The 19,006-nt window shown below is 39.5% G+C and overlaps 1 protein-coding gene across 4 annotated transcripts; it reads left to right on the top strand.

Moving 5' to 3' along the window:
* The first annotated feature begins 8,261 nt into the window (after positions 1-8,261).
* tcf15 (transcription factor 15) lies at positions 8,262-17,632 on the top strand. 4 transcript variants are annotated; one of them, XR_014871493.1, is made up of 4 exons: positions 8,262-9,068; positions 9,475-11,975; positions 12,147-12,203; positions 13,528-17,632. XR_014871493.1 is itself a non-coding variant. In XM_085145593.1 (2 exons), exons 1-2 carry the CDS (start codon positions 8,589-8,591, stop codon positions 9,535-9,537), a joined length of 543 nt encoding a protein of 180 aa, XP_085001719.1. In that variant the 5' UTR covers positions 8,262-8,588; the 3' UTR covers positions 9,538-17,632. The 4 variants fall into 4 exon arrangements, 1 of the variants encoding a protein (XP_085001719.1); XR_014871492.1 differs by having other exon boundaries at positions 12,147-17,632; XR_014871491.1 differs by having other exon boundaries at positions 9,475-12,203.
* Positions 17,633-19,006: the final 1,374 nt, after the last annotated feature.

Here is a 19,006-nt window from a genome sequence, read left to right as displayed (position 1 = left end):
GAACCTCTATTTTCTCTTTTCCATCATCCTCTATGGTGTCTCAACTCTGCTTCATCTAAATCTTTGCATATATAATGCCAGTTACTCATTATTTTGATGCTAAATGTAGCGCCTAATAGCAAAAGTTATTGGCTGCTCAAATGCAAGTAGTGGATCAGCTCAACCCCGTCAGTCTTTTAAATGATGAAGCAGTTGTTGTAGCAGTGTGTTTATTCTGTAAACATAATCGAGTAACCCCCCCACCCCCCAGTGGAGGATGGTTGGAGATGATCAGGTGTTTTCACAGCAGACTTTTTACTTGTCAAAGTTGGAAAAAGCACAGCTGTTGCTGATAAAATGAACAACTTCTCATTTCTGTCGAAGCTCTCCTGTGACAGCGAGCCAGCCTGCACAGCGCGGCAGCAGAAAGGGAAGCAGTGAAACTGAATTCAGCTATCATTAATTTTACTTATGTGCTTTTACTGTTGTGACACTTGCTTACAAAAAAAAAAGCCTGTTGTATCCACCAGTGGCTTTTCTTCAAATTCACCTCTTGAGGTGCTTCTGAGTACTGAGGAAGATTTAAATACACCTTCCCTGTCGCTGGTTGAAGTTATTTTTGTCTGAATTGTATTAGAAAGTCCCCGTGGATCTAGTTATAATTTTAGAATCAAATGGATGACTTTATGTTGCAGCTGCATATTTTCTTTTCAATAACTAAGAGACAATTACTCCAAACTACTGTTTTTCAGTTTTTTATAAATCCCTGTAGCTCTGGTGTCACACAACCCTGCAGTTTTTCAGTCATATTCACCCACGTTGTTCATGCACAGTCAACTTTGATTTTGATGTTCCAGACAGCATAAGACAACGAGTTACTAGAAAGGAGCCTATAGACCAGATGGCTTGCCGAAGGAGTGAGGTGTTATGAGAACATCAAGCTGACAAAATGCAAGATGTTAAGTCTTGCTGAATCTGCTCATTGTGCTTACCGTCAGTCTGTCTCTTTCTGTTGTTTCAAAGTGATCCCCAGTGTAACCGTCCAGATTGTGTTTTGACAAAGAAAGCGGAGGATCCTTCATCGTACTGGTCAGCTCGTATCAAATACTTTAACCAAGGCGATCTCAGATGCATACGAAAAATACCCTGATTAGTTGCTCGCTCTTCAGGCTATGGTTCGGACTACAAATGTTTCTGTCTTGCCCTACCTCACATAAATAAATGCACACCTCTTTTATGTAGCACCTTGTTTATTGTTGTCGTTGACCTTGAGGCAGGCCTTGCTTACTAAATCAAGCCAGACAGCAGTTCCTTTGCCTCAGTCTTAGAGGAAGGAACTGTCGTCTTACAGAATAATATAAGTACGCTATACATTGAGTCGTGGCCTTTCCAACATCAGCTGAGAGCAACCTGCTGATCTCCCTTTGTGGCCATCAAGGAAGTGAAGGGAGACCCGGGGCAGCTTTTACCGAGCGGCCCCTAAAGGACTCTAAATTTCACCTTTGAATCGTCGCGTGTGAGAAGATTTCCTGTGGCTCCCTCACTGTCTGGAAGTAACCGTATCCTCAAAGGGGTTTTGACACGCAATACTGGTATGAAAAAATACATTGCACCTGTTGCTTCAGGGGAGCGGTTTCCATGGGTGGTTCTGCACACTTTATCTTTGAGGATTTAAACAGATCAAGGGGATTTGAGGGTTAAGAAGAGGAACTGTTTGAGGCAAATGGATGGATTCTAACACACACACACACACGCAACTCACAAATGAATTTTGCTTTTGGGAGAGGTGGTTGGTGACGTTCTTGCCAATTGTTTGCCCGACTTGTGTTTCAGCCAATTTCCTGTTTCCGGGCTTAATCACATGTTGAAGGCTGTCATTATTCAGAAAGAGAGAGAGAAACGCCTACAGTTTATGATTATTTAAAGAGCCTGCTCCTGTACCTGAGGAAATAATTTATTGATTAAAACAGTGCAACACATTGATCAATAAAACATTATGTGACCACAGCAGCGTGACGAGGCACCAGGATAGCACACGGATAAATTGAGGCCACGCCACTTCCATAGACTGGATTTCCATTTCTCATTTACTTTTTGGCTGTTTGCTGTTGTATTGCTTTTACTGGTATTTGCTTCATGTTTACAAGCCTTTTATTTGGTGATGCTTTTTTGCACTGAACAGGGTTTGATGTAGTTACAAATATTTAAAAAAAAGAAACACCGAAACAAATACACAGAAGTGGACAAATGAAACAAAAACTGGCTATTTTTGTATCCAACATCAGCATGAATAATAATGGAAGACTATAAAACAAATTGACTGATATTAAAATTCATGTTTTTGATGTGCACACTTATAAAATAGTTCTGACAGTATCTTAACTGTCTTTCCTTTTTTGTGCTATTTTGAGGGAGCCCATGCAGATTGTGGGGCTCTAAGCAATAACTTTTCATAATGAAGAGGTTAGGAAGAGTTAATAAACATGTTGGACTTTAAAAGCTCTATTCACATTAAAAGCACTAATTAAGGAAAACAAGTATCTTGTTTATGTAGCTGTTAGAGTGGCTTCAGATTTTTAAAAAATTAAAAACGTTAGACTTCAGTAATGAATGGCTTTTGAACCTTTTCTGATTACAGCCGGCTTTGTGTCTGCAACACTTAGACATCAAATATCTTGGATTCAGTAAAAAAACAACCAAAAAACACACACTTAAAATCAGAACATGTCTTTCATCTTCACTTTGTTTTGGTCATATCTGCTGGAAAAGAACTGGAGTATCATCTTCACGTCAGCATCCAAATCCTATTGAAAAACATTTTTATCATTGTTGAAATTATATGCCTGTAATGGTATAGAACTGTATGAATTAAAATGATGCAATTTTCTACAATACTAACCAGCTTATTGTTGTGTCAGATATTCCAGTAAAATTCTGTGTAGAAATCAATTTTTCTCCATGTTTGTGGATTTCATTTTTGTGGCAGATTCATCTTGAAATGAATTATAAAGTCATCAATCTTTATCTAGAAAGTGACTCAGTGGTGCAGTCAAACTGCTTACATACTATTAAGTTGATTCTGGCTTTCTTGTTAGGTTTGTCCACATTTTAAAATGAAGCTGAAAAATGATCTCTGGTTAGCCAGCTCACACATTTGTTCCACTTGGGGAGGCATTACAGCCAAACCCTCTTGAAAGAGTTTAGGTTTAACTCCGTTTAAGTCGATGAGGACTTCTCACAGCTTCCTATCCGGAATTCCCTCAGACTGCTGGTGGCTGCAGGCGTGTAATTTGTGCCAGATTTGCAACGCCGTATCCACCCTCTGACCTCAAAACAGAGACACATTGTGCACAAACTTTCTACTCTATGTAGCTTTGTGAAAGTGTTCATGTGGCTTAATGACAATAGGCTGTATTTCACTCAGCCTGCAGAGCTGCGATGTGGCTCTTTTGGAGAGTTTCCACTATAAATGATGATCAAAGTAATTGGAAAGCATTGTCAGTGATCAATTGGGTATTTAACATCTGCTTACTTCTCTAGAATTGCTCTGTAGACTTTAGTTGGAGGTGTAGGAAAAAGCCCAAGACGCCTGTTGTGGCATCGGCTAAATATAATACAGCCAGGGGACAAAGAAAAACTCTATACAACATTTTTGCTCAGCTTGCATGTAATAACTTTAATGCAAAACAGAACTATTGTTAAAGGGAACAGATTCTTTTCATTTTCAAAACCATATTTGCATTATTGGACTTCCTCAGAAAAGCTATGCTTTGGTACAGCCCCTCCATTCATTCACTTATGGAAACTTACTTTTGATTGGCTGCCCCTCATAAACTGAAGATTGTGAAAAGGAAAGTGTGCGCTAATAAAAGTATGAATAGCAAGACTCATCTTCTCAAAACTTATTCATAAACCTAAAATCTGTAACAATTTTATTTATATAGCGCCAAATAACAGCAACAGTTGCCTCAAGGCACCTTATATTGAAAGGTAAAGACCCTACAGTAATATATAGAAAACAGGGAAAACCCTAACAATTAGATGAAACCCTATAAACAAGCACTTTGGTGACAGCGGGAAGGAAAAATTCCCTTGGAAAAAATCTCCGGCAGAACCAGGTTGAGTAAGTCCCTTCTGAGGTTAGGGGAAGAAAACAGGACAAAGACACACAAAACTCAACGCATCATGGGAAGCCGCTGGCAGCCTCGGGGTATTGCAGTATAACGAAGGGAGGATTCAGGGTCACCTGATCCAGCTCTAACTATATGCTTTAGGAAAGGAAGCTTTAAGCCTAACTACAATTTCAAAAGTTCCTTGAATGGGAGGAAGAAACACGATGGTAAGTGACACAAGAGAAACGAAACAGACATTTAGAAACCTCTTGAGGTGGGTGATGCACCCAAAATCTAAGGTCAAATGACCGTGAGCATCTTTTTCCAATGAATCTTTACCTAGCCTTAGTGCTGCTGAAAATAAAAGCCCCCAAATCCTAAAAGACCCACAATAAACAAGTCCCTTCTATTGATACTTTAATTTTTTCCAGCCTGTCTGTGGCTGCAAGCCTTGAGCTACTGATGATGTAATTTGATCACAAATGCAATACATCATCTGTAAAATGGCTAGTTTCTTTCAGTGTACCCAACATCACTAAACCGGACAAAATACTGCATTTACTGGAATCTCTGAGCTCCAGATTTAGTGTTAAAATGTGTATTTAGCACAGCAGGAAAGTGTGTCTGAGGTCAGCTCAAAATAAACTTCAGAGCCCATGCTGATTGTAAAAAAAGAAACGTGTCACATTGTGCAATAGTGTTGAGCCCACTGATGTCTTTTTAATAGCTTTTGAACAACAATGGAGCTTGATGTCACAGAGGAATAAACTATAATTGCTAATACACATGCAACACTGGTTAGTAGGAACTATCCATTGTTGATTTTCTAGCATATGAGTGGATTTCTTGACAGCAGAACAAACACAGTATCACCAGACATGCCCTTTGAAGGGATGTATTCATTAAAAATGGCATTAATCATATGTTTTGTGTCAGCAGCACAGGACATCAAAGGAATGGGGCAGAGCACCAAAGTGGTGTTGTCATGCTCTGCACAGCAGTCAGTGACATAAATCAGAATTTAAAGATAGAAGACTGGACAATACTGTGCCTTTGCCACCTCAGAAAGAAATAGAGTGAATTTCTTTCAACTTTTTTTTATCCGCTCTAATTGTGGAGTTCATTAGACACTAGCTCTTTGAAGTTGCACTTGAGCAAATATCTGTTTTGATCTAAATGTTCATGTCAGCATATTCAAATACTCGGAAATGTCCATTTTTGATGTACAGTGCTTAACAAATTTATTAGACCACCACCCAATGTAAGGTCTATGCCACAGCCGCCCTATAGTTACAGTACTGATAATTAACCAGTTCATTTTTCATGGTTCTGTAATGGTTAACTCACCAGTAGGCACACCTACCTAAAACATTTTTTTTAATGCTGAAATGTAATTATTGTAATTATTGATTAATTTTCAAATATATTGTTTTACAAGAAGCAGAACAAGATAGTAAAGTACTTCATTATCATTATTATTATTAGTATTATTAACCTCCTAGGACCTGGCGTCCACATATGTGGACATCGATTTTTGGTTATTTAGACCAAAATACTCAATTTTGCTCTACAAGGGCCTGATATCCACTTACGAGGACATTATACTGCTACTGTTCTATCAAAATTTTAAACGAATATCCTCATATGTGGCTCTCATTTTTCTTAAAAACAAAATTAAGGTAAAAAAAATAATCTGGTGATTCTTTGTTTTTACATTCATCGGGCCCCAATTAGCCAAAATATCAAAGAGAAATTAAAAATGCATGCTGTGGAAGAGTTTGGGTCTTAGAAGGTTAAAGCCACTTTTAAATGACTAACCATTTCATGCTTTAGTAAATTTACATCTATTTAACAAAGTATATTTTCTAAGTTTTGTTGCAGTAGTAGTGTTTTTGTACAGGAAAAAAATGCATGGTGTGACTGTAAGTAGCAGTTCCTGCACTAAATGCAACCTTCTTAAAATGTCAGTGTGTGGCATTAATAACAGATGCAGCCTGGTCCTTGGTAAAGGAAAATCAATGGTTTATTTCTGTTTATCCCAAGGGTGTGTACTAAATGTCATGAAAGTCCATTCAGAAGCTGTTTTAACTTAGCACCAGACTCATTAGACTAGATAGCGCATAGAAAAAGAGAACCTGAATGCAGGACACCAGCAAAAGAAAAAAAAGTTCAAATAATTTTAATTCAAGGATAGAATCATACAGGAAAGTCATTAGGATAAAAAAAAAGGAACTGGCAAGAGGAAGACATGAGAAATACCTGGAAGGACTAGAAAGCTACGCAACAGGAAACAACAATCTGGCCTAAAACAAAGGTAAGCATATGAGCGTTGGTTACCTGGTTGTACCTAAAGCCAGAAATGTCAGCCTCACCAGACAAAAATCACAGGATCTTAGTCCCGATTCTCATCCTCTTTAAAGACCACAAACTTATATACACAATTCTGCACCCCTGACAGCCATCAACAGAACAGCAAAATGTTCTCACACAGAAAACCTTCATCTGTGTGATCTGCTGTTCTCAGAGATATCTAAAGCGCAATGATACAGACCTCAGTGAGTGGCAAACACGGCATGCTTTTACTTCATCACTCTAGATAATTTGAGCTTCTCCTTTTTGCAAAGACACAGAAGTCTATCACAGTTCCATGAAATGTGAGAGTTGTTCTCAGAAAGCTTAATCTTGGTGCCAAGTCAGAATTCTCACAAACTACTGTAGGGCACGTGAACCGGAGCAGCTGCAAATTCACATACTGCACAAAGATAATAATAAATTCCCGGCAAGACTTTGCGATAGATGTAATTAACCGTACAGCAATCTAATTTGTTGGTTAATAGTTGAGCGGCTTCGTTGACCTTTAATGTGTTATTACTGGATCATCAGATTTCAAAACAAATTAAAATCATTTTGCGTATCTTCTGTAGCTCATAATATTTTTAATTAATTCAGATGAAGTTGAATCTCTGGAGAGAGTATCTTAATTCTGAAGCTGAACATTCACACAGCCTCTAGCTCTGCGGGGTCCTGTGTTTGATTCATTTTGTTTTGTAAGCCCTCCCTCAGCAGACAGTTTGGGTGTCTGACTGTTGATGCAGCTGAGACACACTGAAGTGGCTGAACGTGCTGCCGACTTGCCTCTGCTCATGTGGCTTCATCATCCGTTTTGCACCACCTTGTTTTTTTAAACTATGGGCAGCAACTGAGTAAATTCTTGTGATTCCAGGATCATCTGTTCATTGTTTGTTTACTCTTACTTAACTTTCTCCCACTGTGACCTGTGATCCTCAGTAAGAGCTAAAAACAGCTTTCAATATGGGGACACAACAGTAGTATTATTTACTCAAGCTAGTCTAAGTCTGTTTGTTGCTGTGCAGTAGATATAGTTAATGTATTCTCCCAAAGAAGAAATAAAAATAAAAAATACTTTATTCTTGTTATCATTGTTACTACTAGTACTACTACTACCAAATATGACAGTGGAGAAATCACTTTATAAACTGCATGTGTATGCTTTAAGTTAATTTAGTTTTTGTGTTTACCGATGTGCTTCACCAGCACACAGAAACAGACCTTGGTGGGCGGCAGAAACAAATTTACTGTAAAATAACGAGAGAGCAAACTTCAGTACCTAAATGCCTTTAAAGCTTTACACATTGATCAGTGCTTTGAATTTTGAACATTTCTAATCATGCAACGTCTAATGAAGCATTTATTATATATTAATTAAGAATGGTTGCATCTCATGCATGGAGATTCAGTACTGGAATGTAGTAGATTTAGTTCAGTACTACACTTTGTACTTTGAATGCTTCTGTGTGATGCTGCTTTACAGTTAAAATAAGTACAAATAAAATAAAACAAAAATAAATAGAGTAAAATAAGTGTTTTTTTACCCCACTTCCCCTTTACTAACAATTATTAGTTTGGTTTTACATACAAGGCAAATCAGGATATTAAAAACTTTAATATTTTTAGACTTAATGAATATTTTAAAGTGATTTAAAGTGAATAAATACAACATTGCCGTGCCACTTAATAAATTCTACTATTCCTACTAGCTACTACTGCTATTACATTAGATGTCATATTCCCATATGCTCCACCTTTTTGGTGACCACACTGTTTGTGAGTCTCCAGAGATCCCTTCTTCTTCTAACAACTCTCTCTTGAGTCTTTCCTAACGTTTCCCCTTTAAGTGGAAAGGACCGCAGTTTATTGAGTCCGTTTCACTGGAGAGGCTAGTGTAACTGTAAATGTTGCTGTCAGCTCCTCCCATCAAGCTATAAGAGCCCAGCTGACCAGGTAGTCTGTGTCCATCCCTGAATAGGCCCTGCAAAACGGACTTATGAGAAATTGGTGAGTTTTATTAGAGCCGTACGTTTTTGGTTGTACGTAGCAGGCTTTGTGCCGTATTGAGATGTAGGTAGGGACGGTCCCTGAGGTTGTTTTCCGACTGGTTGCACAGCGGATCTGGAGTAAGGACTGGTAACTTTTTCAATGATGACTTTTGCCATGCTGCGGCCTGTGGCGACGCACATGATCTACTCGGACTTTACTGTCACTTCCGAGGACGATGAGAACCGCAGCGAGAGCGATGGCAGTTCGGAGCAAAGTTACTGTAGCTCCACCGACAAACGAAGACGGATTTCCAGCAAACTGGAAGGAGACTCCGCGGTGGTCGTGAAACAGAGGAGCGCGGCTAACGCCAGGGAGAGAGGCAGGACGCAGAGTGTCAACACCGCTTTCACGGCTCTCCGGACTCTCATACCCACAGAGCCCGTGGATAGAAAGCTCTCCAAGATTGAAACTCTTCGACTGGCATCCAGCTACATTTCTCATCTGGCCAACGTGCTTCTGATTGGAGACGGTGGCGCAGATGGGCAGCCGTGCCTCGGCGGGGTCCATGCGCAAGGAGAGTTTGGGGAGAAGCAGCCGCGGACCATCTGCACCTTCTGTTTGAGCAACCAGAGAAAAGGGGTAAATGTTTTATATGTCAGAGCTCGATTTAAAAGGCTTAGATTTAACTGCGGGGTTAAAAATGCAAACAATTTTATCTCAATAATCGTGCGCAATGAAATGCACCATACCTATTACTTAGCAGTGCAGCTCATTTTTTAACCTATGTATTTTTTATGCTGATGTTTGTTCGCAGTATAACACAGTGCATTTCTTAACCATCACTTTAAACTCCTCACACATAGTGTCTTTTTAATTCTGCAAGAAAACCAGAGCCACGGAAAACACTTAGTTGTTGATTTGTAGGAACTACATTTATTCACGTGACATCGCTTTTGTAAGCCTTTATGGCGCAGATTTTTTTGTTTTTGTTTTTTTTGTTTTTTTGGAGTGCTTATATATGACCCAATAATGTCTTTCTTTCCAGATCAAAGATGGAAAAGACTGTTTGAAAATGCGAGGGCTTGGTCCGCTGCGAATGACGCGCTGACTGAAGACCAGTGAATGACTGACAGCCTGAAAACCCTCAAAGACTTTCTCAGGGAAGAGTCGAAGCTGGTTTTGGAGAGCGTGCTCATCTACATGTACACATGCTGGATCAAATAATGGAACCAAAGAAAGGGATATTTATACTTGACTGGAAATTTACGCACAAGCCTTTCAAAGATGCAGTGCATTTTTTTTTTTTTTAAAAAGTTGTGGATTATTTTTTGTTTGGTGTCTTTTTTGTTGGCAACATTTTAAATAAAGTATATTTTATAAAACAAAAACAATTCCCGTCTTTAAAAGAAAAAAACAACAACAACACATTTGACACAAACAAAATGATTTGAATCATATCATAATGTAGTTCAGATTTCCTGCACTAAAGAGGAGATTAATGGAGTGTATATATCTGAGACCAACAATCTGTTGAGGTCTTCTATTTCACCACCCACTTTAAAAAAAAAGAGTACTTCAAATTAAACAATAAGCAGCTGCAGTTTGCAAAATTGCTGCTCTTTTCTAATAAACATTTGAAAACATTGACTCTAATAGCAAATTTGGAGGTATAAATGTTTTTTTATGTCTTTGCTGAAAGATGTCAGACATACAAACATTTCCACTGTTTACAGTGATGGTGCCAGTGTGTTGTTTATGAAGCCTTGCAGACCCACGGCAAAAGGTTCGGGGTTTCCAGTGTCACTGAGTGGTGTGTTTTTCCCAAAACTCATGATTGGTATTTTTTTGAAGTCTGTTATCGATTAGTCACGGCAAATAGTAGCCCACACTCTGTTCAGAGCCCCCAACACAGCTGTTGGTATGTCAGAGGGATAAATCACTGCTGTGGGCCCAAAAGACAGGGAGATGGGGTGAGAGGTCAGAGGTCACAGTGTAGTATTGAAGTGAAAGCTAAGTGACACTTAGTGACTGCAAATGACACAAATTTAATCCCAGAGCAGATTTTCAAGATATGTATCTTTTTATCATGTCATTTCTTATTAGTAGGAAACATCTCTGTATTTGATATTCAGGTTCTCACATCGCTATCAGCATGACAAATGATTACTGTTTTATTTGTTTTCAGCTGCAAAAGAGAACTTTCTCTTGTGCTTGCCATCTTTTTGTGCACTCTGGTTTCTGTAGCACATAGCAAATTCAGATAGCTTTCACTGACAAATGCAGATAAAGTAAATGCTATCATAAAATGTCCCAGTAAAGTGTTCAGGCACCACATGTTGTTAGAAAAGCTCCAGTGTCCCTTGGCACTTGTTCTCTGAGCCCCTGAAAATCTACTGGAGGGAAGGAAGACCAGTCTTCCAAAAGATTTTCCCTCATTTGACATTTTGAGGATGATGATGATGATAATGATGATTATGATGATGGTGGTGATGTTGGAGAGCACTGTCTAACATGTTCTTCCACAATCTCCATAGCTATGCCAATATCAATCACATATCTATCACATTATCCCTTTTCAAGCATTCCAGTAGATATCATAATACTCCTGTGGAGGGGGCCATTATCCTCCCAAAGGACACCTTTCCATGAGGATAAACAGGCTTTAAATGGATAAAGGTGATAATTCAGAACTGTAACTTGATTTGTAGTGCAGCTTTTCTCTAAGACACATACATGCACACCAGATAACTGGCAAGATGAAGAGTAGTTTAAATGCTTATTAAGTATTTAGTTTGATTTATGTTTGCAGTGCTTTTATTTCCTATAAACATTTTTTGATTAATTTGTCCAATGCGTGGCCTTCAATAACTTTATCTAAACCAGTATGATCCCCCGAAAAATAACTAACTAAATAAATAAATCAAAATACAACCAGACCCAAATAGTGGCTGTGAAATGCTCCCCACAGCACAAAAAACATCCCCTACCTGTAGGGGTCAAGGGTTCAACTTTTTCCTTTAATTTGCCATGTGTCTGTATTTCATAATGCTGCAAAGCAAAAGCCGCCCAGTCTCTGTGGGCTTCTTCTCCAGTCTGTAATGAAAGCTGTAAAAGGCAGATTGCAGCTCAGCGACACACAGCTGAGCCCAAGTTCCCTTCTGGCATCTCTTTGAATAAGACTGCAAACTCAGTCCTCCGAATGACAGAAGAAGGCTCCCTGGTGAAACAGGAGGCTGTATGGAAAGTTAATTTTAAGGCAGCTAAAGGTGCATGCTGGGGGTCCGAGTTTCCTTTGCTGTCCCTCCCCCACCTGCTCTGTCAGGATAAGTCGAATTTGTCCTCCTCACTCAGGGACCGGGCCTCCTCAGATGGCTCCCTGAGGCTCCCCCCGGCAGGAAGATGTCACGTAGGCAGAGGAAGGGAAAACAACACGCAGCCGACCTCTCTGAGGAACTCTCTGTGCGGCGGGGCTTTGGGTCATCGCCAGTCTTGACATCATCCGGCACTGGGACCCAGATGTACGGATCTCTAATGATGCTTTTCAGAGTGAGCGAACAAAATACTGAGTGTTCAATCAAATCAACAATTTTTTAGTTTTTACTAAGATGAAAGATTAAAAAAAAAGATGGCGGAGATGATCAGAAGGAAAGGGTGGGAACAAAGAAGTCAAGTAAAGTCAGTAAAAATCAGTCTGGATCTGTTTAACATGTCTGACAGGCGAGCGTCCAGAGGATCCACCTGGAGATCACTGCAAAGGGATACCGCTTCACTTTGGTAAGTTTTTCCTCCTCCTTGGACATCCCAGTCCCAGCAGAGAATTTTAGCGGAGCTTAAATGAAGCCAGACGGCAGTTCCACCTCCTCCTGCCAGTTTTATGTTCTGTGACATGACGATAATAGATGGAGCTCTGCTGTCTTACCTAAAACTACTAGAAACAGAGCATTTTCTACTAAATTAGGTAAATTATTTCTGCTGTATCATGTATCTTCATTGAAGGAAGGTTTTATATTTTTCTTCTCTTTTTTTTTGTATGTATAGCCAACTGGATACTGGATTTTTCACACATTGGTCATTTCTCCAAACTTTCAAGCTAAAGCGTTTTGGACTTCCCCAAATAAGTGTTGCATGACTTGGGTATGAGATGCTACAATAATGTTTAATTGTGCAATAAAATGCAAAGCTCCAACTGCACTGTGTGTGTACAATGTGTTTCTTTGTCATTCTCATTGAGAAGCTCAGCGCTTTATTGTACACTACAGATTTATGGTACAGAGTTCTTCATGAATAAAAGTAGAGAAAAACTGGTGTCATTTTAGATCTCATTGTTCTTCTTGGTGATTGACAGTTACTTAAGAAGAGGAAGTGGCACATTTTGGAAGCACAATTTAATGAGTACAACTGAGCTCGGTCTATGAAAACACCTTTGCAAATGAGACACAAATCACGGTTCCGGCAGCTCAAAGTGTTCCTGTCCTTGCCTCACTAACATAAAATAGAAAAAAAGTTAAAATAGATGATCCAGAAACAGGAAGGATGTAAAGCATTTTTCAGCATCATCTGGGAGCCCAGTATTGATTCCCACATGGGTGCTTAGCTTCATCATTTTGTAGTCTTGCCAGAGAGCTGTTGTTAGACATAAACCTGCACATGGTAATATTTTAAGTATTGCTGAGTCTGCTTCAGCATGTTTCAAACACTCGCTGGCTGGAGAGATGGCCCCTGGCTCCACCTGCATGTCAAAGATATTGATAGTTGTGAGTCACTTAGTGGTTCCAGGCTCAGATACCTTTCTTCTGATTTTACTGAACATGAACGCTTTCCCAAAAAGGAGGAAGAGGAGGTAGAGGAAGTCTGTCTGTTTGACCGTCAGCTGAGTTTCGGCGGGGGAGAAGCTCGCCAATGCGAGGAGACAGTTGTGTCTCCTCAAACATGCAAGAACAATTGTTTTCATGTGCCAGACAACTTGGCAAGGCCTTCAGAAGGAGAGGGAGGATGACGGAGAGTGAAGGGTGGGCGGGCAGAGCTGGTAAAAGGAAATCCCAGAGAAGAAATTAGGGAACAATGCACACCGTCTTAACACTGCTCTGTTCTGTTTCAGGCACGGACAATCAAGCTTTAGGAGTCAGCATGGTGCGAAAGCCCAGGGCTTGAGGTGAGAATCCAGCAGCACAGACTTGAGGGGTTTTTGCTTCCTTAAATAAACAATTGAACAGGCAGCATGATGCAGCTCTGCAGCGTGTTGTGCCTCACAAAGACAGGATTTATTTCAGTCAGTTACAGATGAACTGACCAAAACAAAACAAGACATTATCCAGATCAAACGGGAAGGAAAAATAATCTTCCCCACCATGTGGAAGCGTTCATTATTGGATGTTTAGAGGAAGTGTTTGTGTTCATTTAGATACATTTTCTCAGTTTCCCGCAATAAATTCTGTCCCACTATTTCACTATCTTCCCTTTTAAGTTTGGTTTTATTGCTTATTCCTTGTGATTTTTTCTTGTTGGTATTTTTTCCTAGTTTATCCTGTTTTTGTTATCCCATACTTGCTGTTAAATTTGTGGTTATCATGACATATGTTTACTTTTATCACTGATTTTAATTTGTTCTTTTTGTCATATGATCACTGATCATGTGGAAAGGACAGAGGATCAACTTCTGTCATGTTGCACCTATGAAACTTTATATAAATAAAGGCAACTTGACCAAATGAAAGAATTATACAGAATGATTTTTTTCCCTATTTAGAGGTTGCAAAAGGAAGCTGAAAACATGACAAACTGAGTTTTTAGTTTCACATTTTATCTTTGTTAGTCACTTTGGAGCAGATAACCTTAGCTACACTAGAATGGCTGTAGGAACTTCATTCGTACTAATGTCAAGTGGGGGGGGGGGGGGGGGCGCAATAACTGGAAATAATGTAACTGCACGGACATCTACAGGAAAACGGACCTTTAGCTCTCTTCATCTATGACCTCAGTGAATACCTTTCTGATGAGTTTATGGTCTCGTTTGCTAGTTTCAAGTCCTACTGAGCACAACATAGGGCTGATTTCATAAATTGTGGTCAAAATTACAGTCATAAAAGACAATGAAGCAGTCACATTTGGTTCTAAAACTGTGTTTAAAACACAATTAATTTAGAATTAATATAATGATTATTTTCTTGATTTTAGGACCTAGAATTGTGAAATGTTTGTTGCATATTTTCATGCTAGAGACAACCATAAGGCAAGAGGCAGAGTACACACCCTGGACAATTTGCCAGCCTGTCACATGGCTAAAACAGTGAGGCAGACCATTTAAAATCCCTAAATAACATTATAACCACACAAATTAATGGCTGTTTTTAGGTGCAAGTTTTCAAAATACAATGTATTTAATAATTTTTGTTGTTTTTACATATAAACCTTGTTTTGTAATATGTATTCGGTTGTCCTGCTGTGTTTTATTGTGTTTATGTTTCAGTGTTTTCCCTCCTGTTGGACAATAAAATGAATTGAACTAAGAATAATATGATTGGTTTTAAGTGTCTTTCTCTTTCTTAATTACTGTTTCAGGAACAATGTTATCGTGGAATAAATTACAACAGGGTATTTTAGATCAGTCTATAACGTGACCCCCTGCTAGCACAGAATCACCGGTACTGTTATGGCCCATCAAAGAGCTATATATCTGTCAAACCCTAGTAAACATGCGTGGTCTTCATGGGAAAGTCTCTGTGTACAGGGCCTGTGGGAGAGATGGCGGAACCATTGGGATGTTTCATTTCAGCAAACAGAGCAAACAGTCAGAGGATTTCCTCAATCAGAGGCGAAAGAGTTTGCAGTGAACAACCTCGCTGACAGAAACATGGAGACCTGCACAAGCAGCTGGGCGTGCTAACAACCTCTGGGATTTACTGTGGCGTGCAACACCCTTTAACAACAGGACTAAGAGGCAGAATCAGACACACACACACACACACACACACACACACACACACCATACATTCACTCATTCACATTTACACCAGCAATTAAACCTGCAGAGAATCACAACTTCGATGAATCTTACAAGTTTTTGTCACTGACTTTTATGACTGCACTATTTCCTTATAACACATAGTTTGCATGAACTTTAAGACTCCCTTGAGCTTGGTTATGACGCTTTTCTTAATCCAGCACAGGAATATCAGCACATCTGCAGCGCAGAGATATTTAAGAAATGTGGAGTAGCATGTTTTTGTATAAGCTATTTATTTCTCATGCTGGGATTATTCCCTGTCACAGATCTGAAACCGCTCACAGCTGCACTTAATGGTGTCCAATAGGAAGTGGCCCAAAAAAAAAAAGAAAGAAAAAAAAGAGAAAATCCTCATTTCCACCAATGTTCTGCCTTAACATCAGTAAATTTCTATGTCCCTTTGCCAGCTGCTGCTGAATGAGGTATTGTTTAATGCAGATGGTGGAATCCAAAGAGCTCACGCTTCCCTTTTCCATAAAGCGAGCCTGCTATTAATAACCATATATCGACCTCCTTTGTCAACAAGAGCGACGCATACAAATAATATGGTTCAAGGAAGACAATGGGGAGTTCCCTGTGTTAAAAACAACAGGATGAGCCAGACTCATAAGAGTGTGTGTGTGTGTGTGTGATTAATGTGAGACAATCTGTCTGTGGGAGAAAGATCTTACTGACCGACTTAAGATCTGTTTCATATCTAACATGTTTTGCGTTCTTCCCTCTGGTCAGTGATACATTTTTCTCAAGGTGCAGCTGTACTGACCAACAAGACATTAGGTCCTGCACACACCTTTTACAATTAAGGCCACAATTGTTAGACAAAGACAATTTTTGTAATTTTGCCTCTGTGCACCACCACAGTGGATTTTAAAGTGAACAACCAATATGTGATTGAAGTGCAGATTTTCAACATTAAGACATTTTATATAAAAAAAATCTTGCATTACCTGTTTAAGTATCACACCCATTTTTATATATAGTTTCCCCATTTTCAGAGGCTCAAGGTTAACTGGACATATAACATTTTACATATGAGCATTGTTTTGAACGCTGCAGTCAGAAGTCTGAAGTCTAGAACCCACTGACATGATAAAATGCTCTGTTTGTTGAGATGCTCTGAGCAGCTTTTACTGCAGTAACCTTCAGCTGCTGCTTGTTTGTAGTTTTTTGTGGATTTAATCTGTATTTAATAACTAAAAAGCATGCTCAGTTGGGTTGAGATATGTTACCTTGATTCCTGGGTTGTTTTTGGAGTATACTTTGGGTCTTTCCCCATTTGCATTGTGCAGAGCTGTCTGGTCAGTTTTGTAGCATTTGGCTGGATCTGAGCAGTACAGCCCTGTGAATTCATTCTGCTACTCCTATCAGCAGTTGCATCACCAGTAAAACACTAGTGACGTGGTTCTACTGGCAGCCATATATGCCCATGCCATAACATTGCCTATATGTGGCATGTTTCAGATCATGAGCTTTTTTTTCTTCTTCTTCATACTGTACTTTTTTATCTCCATCATTCTGATAAAGATCCTCTTTTTTTTTCATTTGTCCAAAGTTTTTTTTGTTGTTGTTGTTTCGTTTTACTTCTGGACTGTGCAGACTCTTCTGTAATTTAGCCTTCCAGTTCTTGAGTTTAACAACTGGTTTGGACCTCATCGTAAATACTATACTATAATACTAATACTAATACTATAATTCCATTCATGAAGGCGTCTCTTGATTCTGTGGTCCTTCAGGTCTTTTGGTGTTGCTGAGCTGACCAGCCCATTCATTTATTTTGGCTACTCCTAGTAGTCCTAGTTCTTGCTCTGCCTGTCTCTCTGACAGGCTTATCTCATTTTTTTCATGTGACAGCCTTTTTTACTTACCTTAATTCTAATACTTTAATGCTTTAATACATTTTTTTTAAATAAAAACTTCATGAATCAAAGCTGATTTAAAATCACCTTTAGTGGTGTCTAAAGGCAAATTGACAAAAACTGTGCCTTTGTCCAACAAGTTATGCATGAAACCTTTTTATGTTTTGTACTGTGAATGTTGTAATTACACATATAATGCTGATAAATTGGTTTCCTTTGTCTTATTGTATTATTGTTTGATGTGTTTTCCGGTGGGAAAGCTGGTCAACCACAAATCCTTGTGTCCACGTTTCAAAGTGTTTAAAGACAAACAGTGAAAGGAAACAGGAAAGGATCTTACATGGTAGCTGTGTCACGGTCTGTGGGGCAGACCGTGGGGATGAGGGGAATGAGGACCCAAGATGCAGGACTTTGTGATGAAGGCAGTGCGTTTATTTACAGTGGTGTAAATAGTTCACAGAATAAACCCCATGTTTTCCCCTTGACTTCCGTGTCGTGTCTTCACCCACAAGTTCGTGCTCCGTGCTCTTCGCTCCAGTGTGTCCCCGCACCCCGTGCTCGCTGCTCTTGTCTTTCCTGCTCCTTCCTGGAGAAAAATAACAAAGAAGCAACTTGTCAGGACACTCGACTACCGCGGGCATGTACTCACTGGACTTGGTACTAATGACACTAACGTGGAGTCAAACTCAATAATCCAGCGTCGGTGGAAGCTCCATCACTCTTCTAAATAGCTCCACCGACGAGCCCAGATGAGGAGCAGGTGTGCGGCAAGGACTTCGGGTGTGGCCAGCCCTCAAGTCAGGCCACGCCCCCAGGGCTGAAGGTGCCTGTAACTTGGCCCCAGAAGACAGGCAACACAGCCACCTGCCTACATACAGATGGGCACAGGGGCAGTGCAGACAACACACCAAATAATAATGATAACGATAATGATAACAACAATAACAACAATAATCCTAGTCCCCACTGCCCACGGACCCCGAGTCCCCAGAGCCGGGTCCGTGACAAGCTGCAGCAAAGTGTGAATCATGGAAAGTATAAAAGATTATCATGGCTTCTGCGGCTGAAACATGAAGCCGAGCAGGAGTACCCTAAATCTCTCTTTTTTTTTTAAAACAACCAGCAGGGGAGACACCTGGCCTGCAGCAGCTAATTTTCTTACTAAAATGAAACAAAACAAAATGAATTAAGCCTTTGGCTAATGACTTGTGTTTGACAACTCATAAACTCAACAGGAAAAATCAGACATTTTACCACTGCTTTATGACTGAACATCTTTTTCCAGCCAGAATTATCGCCATCTGGTACCTTCATATAGAGTGCTTGTTTTGTCCTAATTTTTCCAACCTGGACCTAATATTTTTCATGTCAGTTTTCTGAGACATGACTAGAAAACACTTTGGAGCAACTCCTGTCGTTTTACGTCTGCTAGACAAATAGAGATCAATAAATCTGCTAAACTTGACATAAAAACGCCTCACATTGCCTCAAACTATACACCTGGTATTTTCTTAAAAATTGCATCATCTGGTTTATTTGTTAAACTTTAAAAAGCTCATTCAAAGTCACAAAGTATATAATCCAAGTGTCTCCACAGACTGAAAAGGTCTACTTCTGTCTGCATGACTCTATACTAAAATGATGGCGATTAATGCCACAAAATGTATTTTATTCTAAAATGACTTGATCTGACATGAGAAGCTGGACTTTATATTTAT

Source organism: Neolamprologus multifasciatus, chromosome 20, assembly GCF_963576455.1.
Source record: "Neolamprologus multifasciatus chromosome 20, fNeoMul1.2, whole genome shotgun sequence".
Lineage (NCBI taxonomy): Eukaryota > Metazoa > Chordata > Actinopteri > Cichliformes > Cichlidae > Neolamprologus > Neolamprologus multifasciatus.
The sequence above is the reverse complement of the archived record's forward strand: the minus strand, read 5'-3'. Positions and strand labels throughout refer to the sequence as shown.

Excerpts from the sequence above, each read along its gene's own strand:
- tcf15 (XM_085145593.1), top strand. The coding sequence starts at position 8,589 with ATGATGACTTTTGCCATGCTGCGGCCTGTGGCGACGCACATGATCTAC. Across the intron at positions 9,069-9,474 it reads TGAGCAACCAGAGAAAAGGG|ATCAAAGATGGAAAAGACTG; the intron begins GTAAATGTTTTA and ends CTTTCTTTCCAG.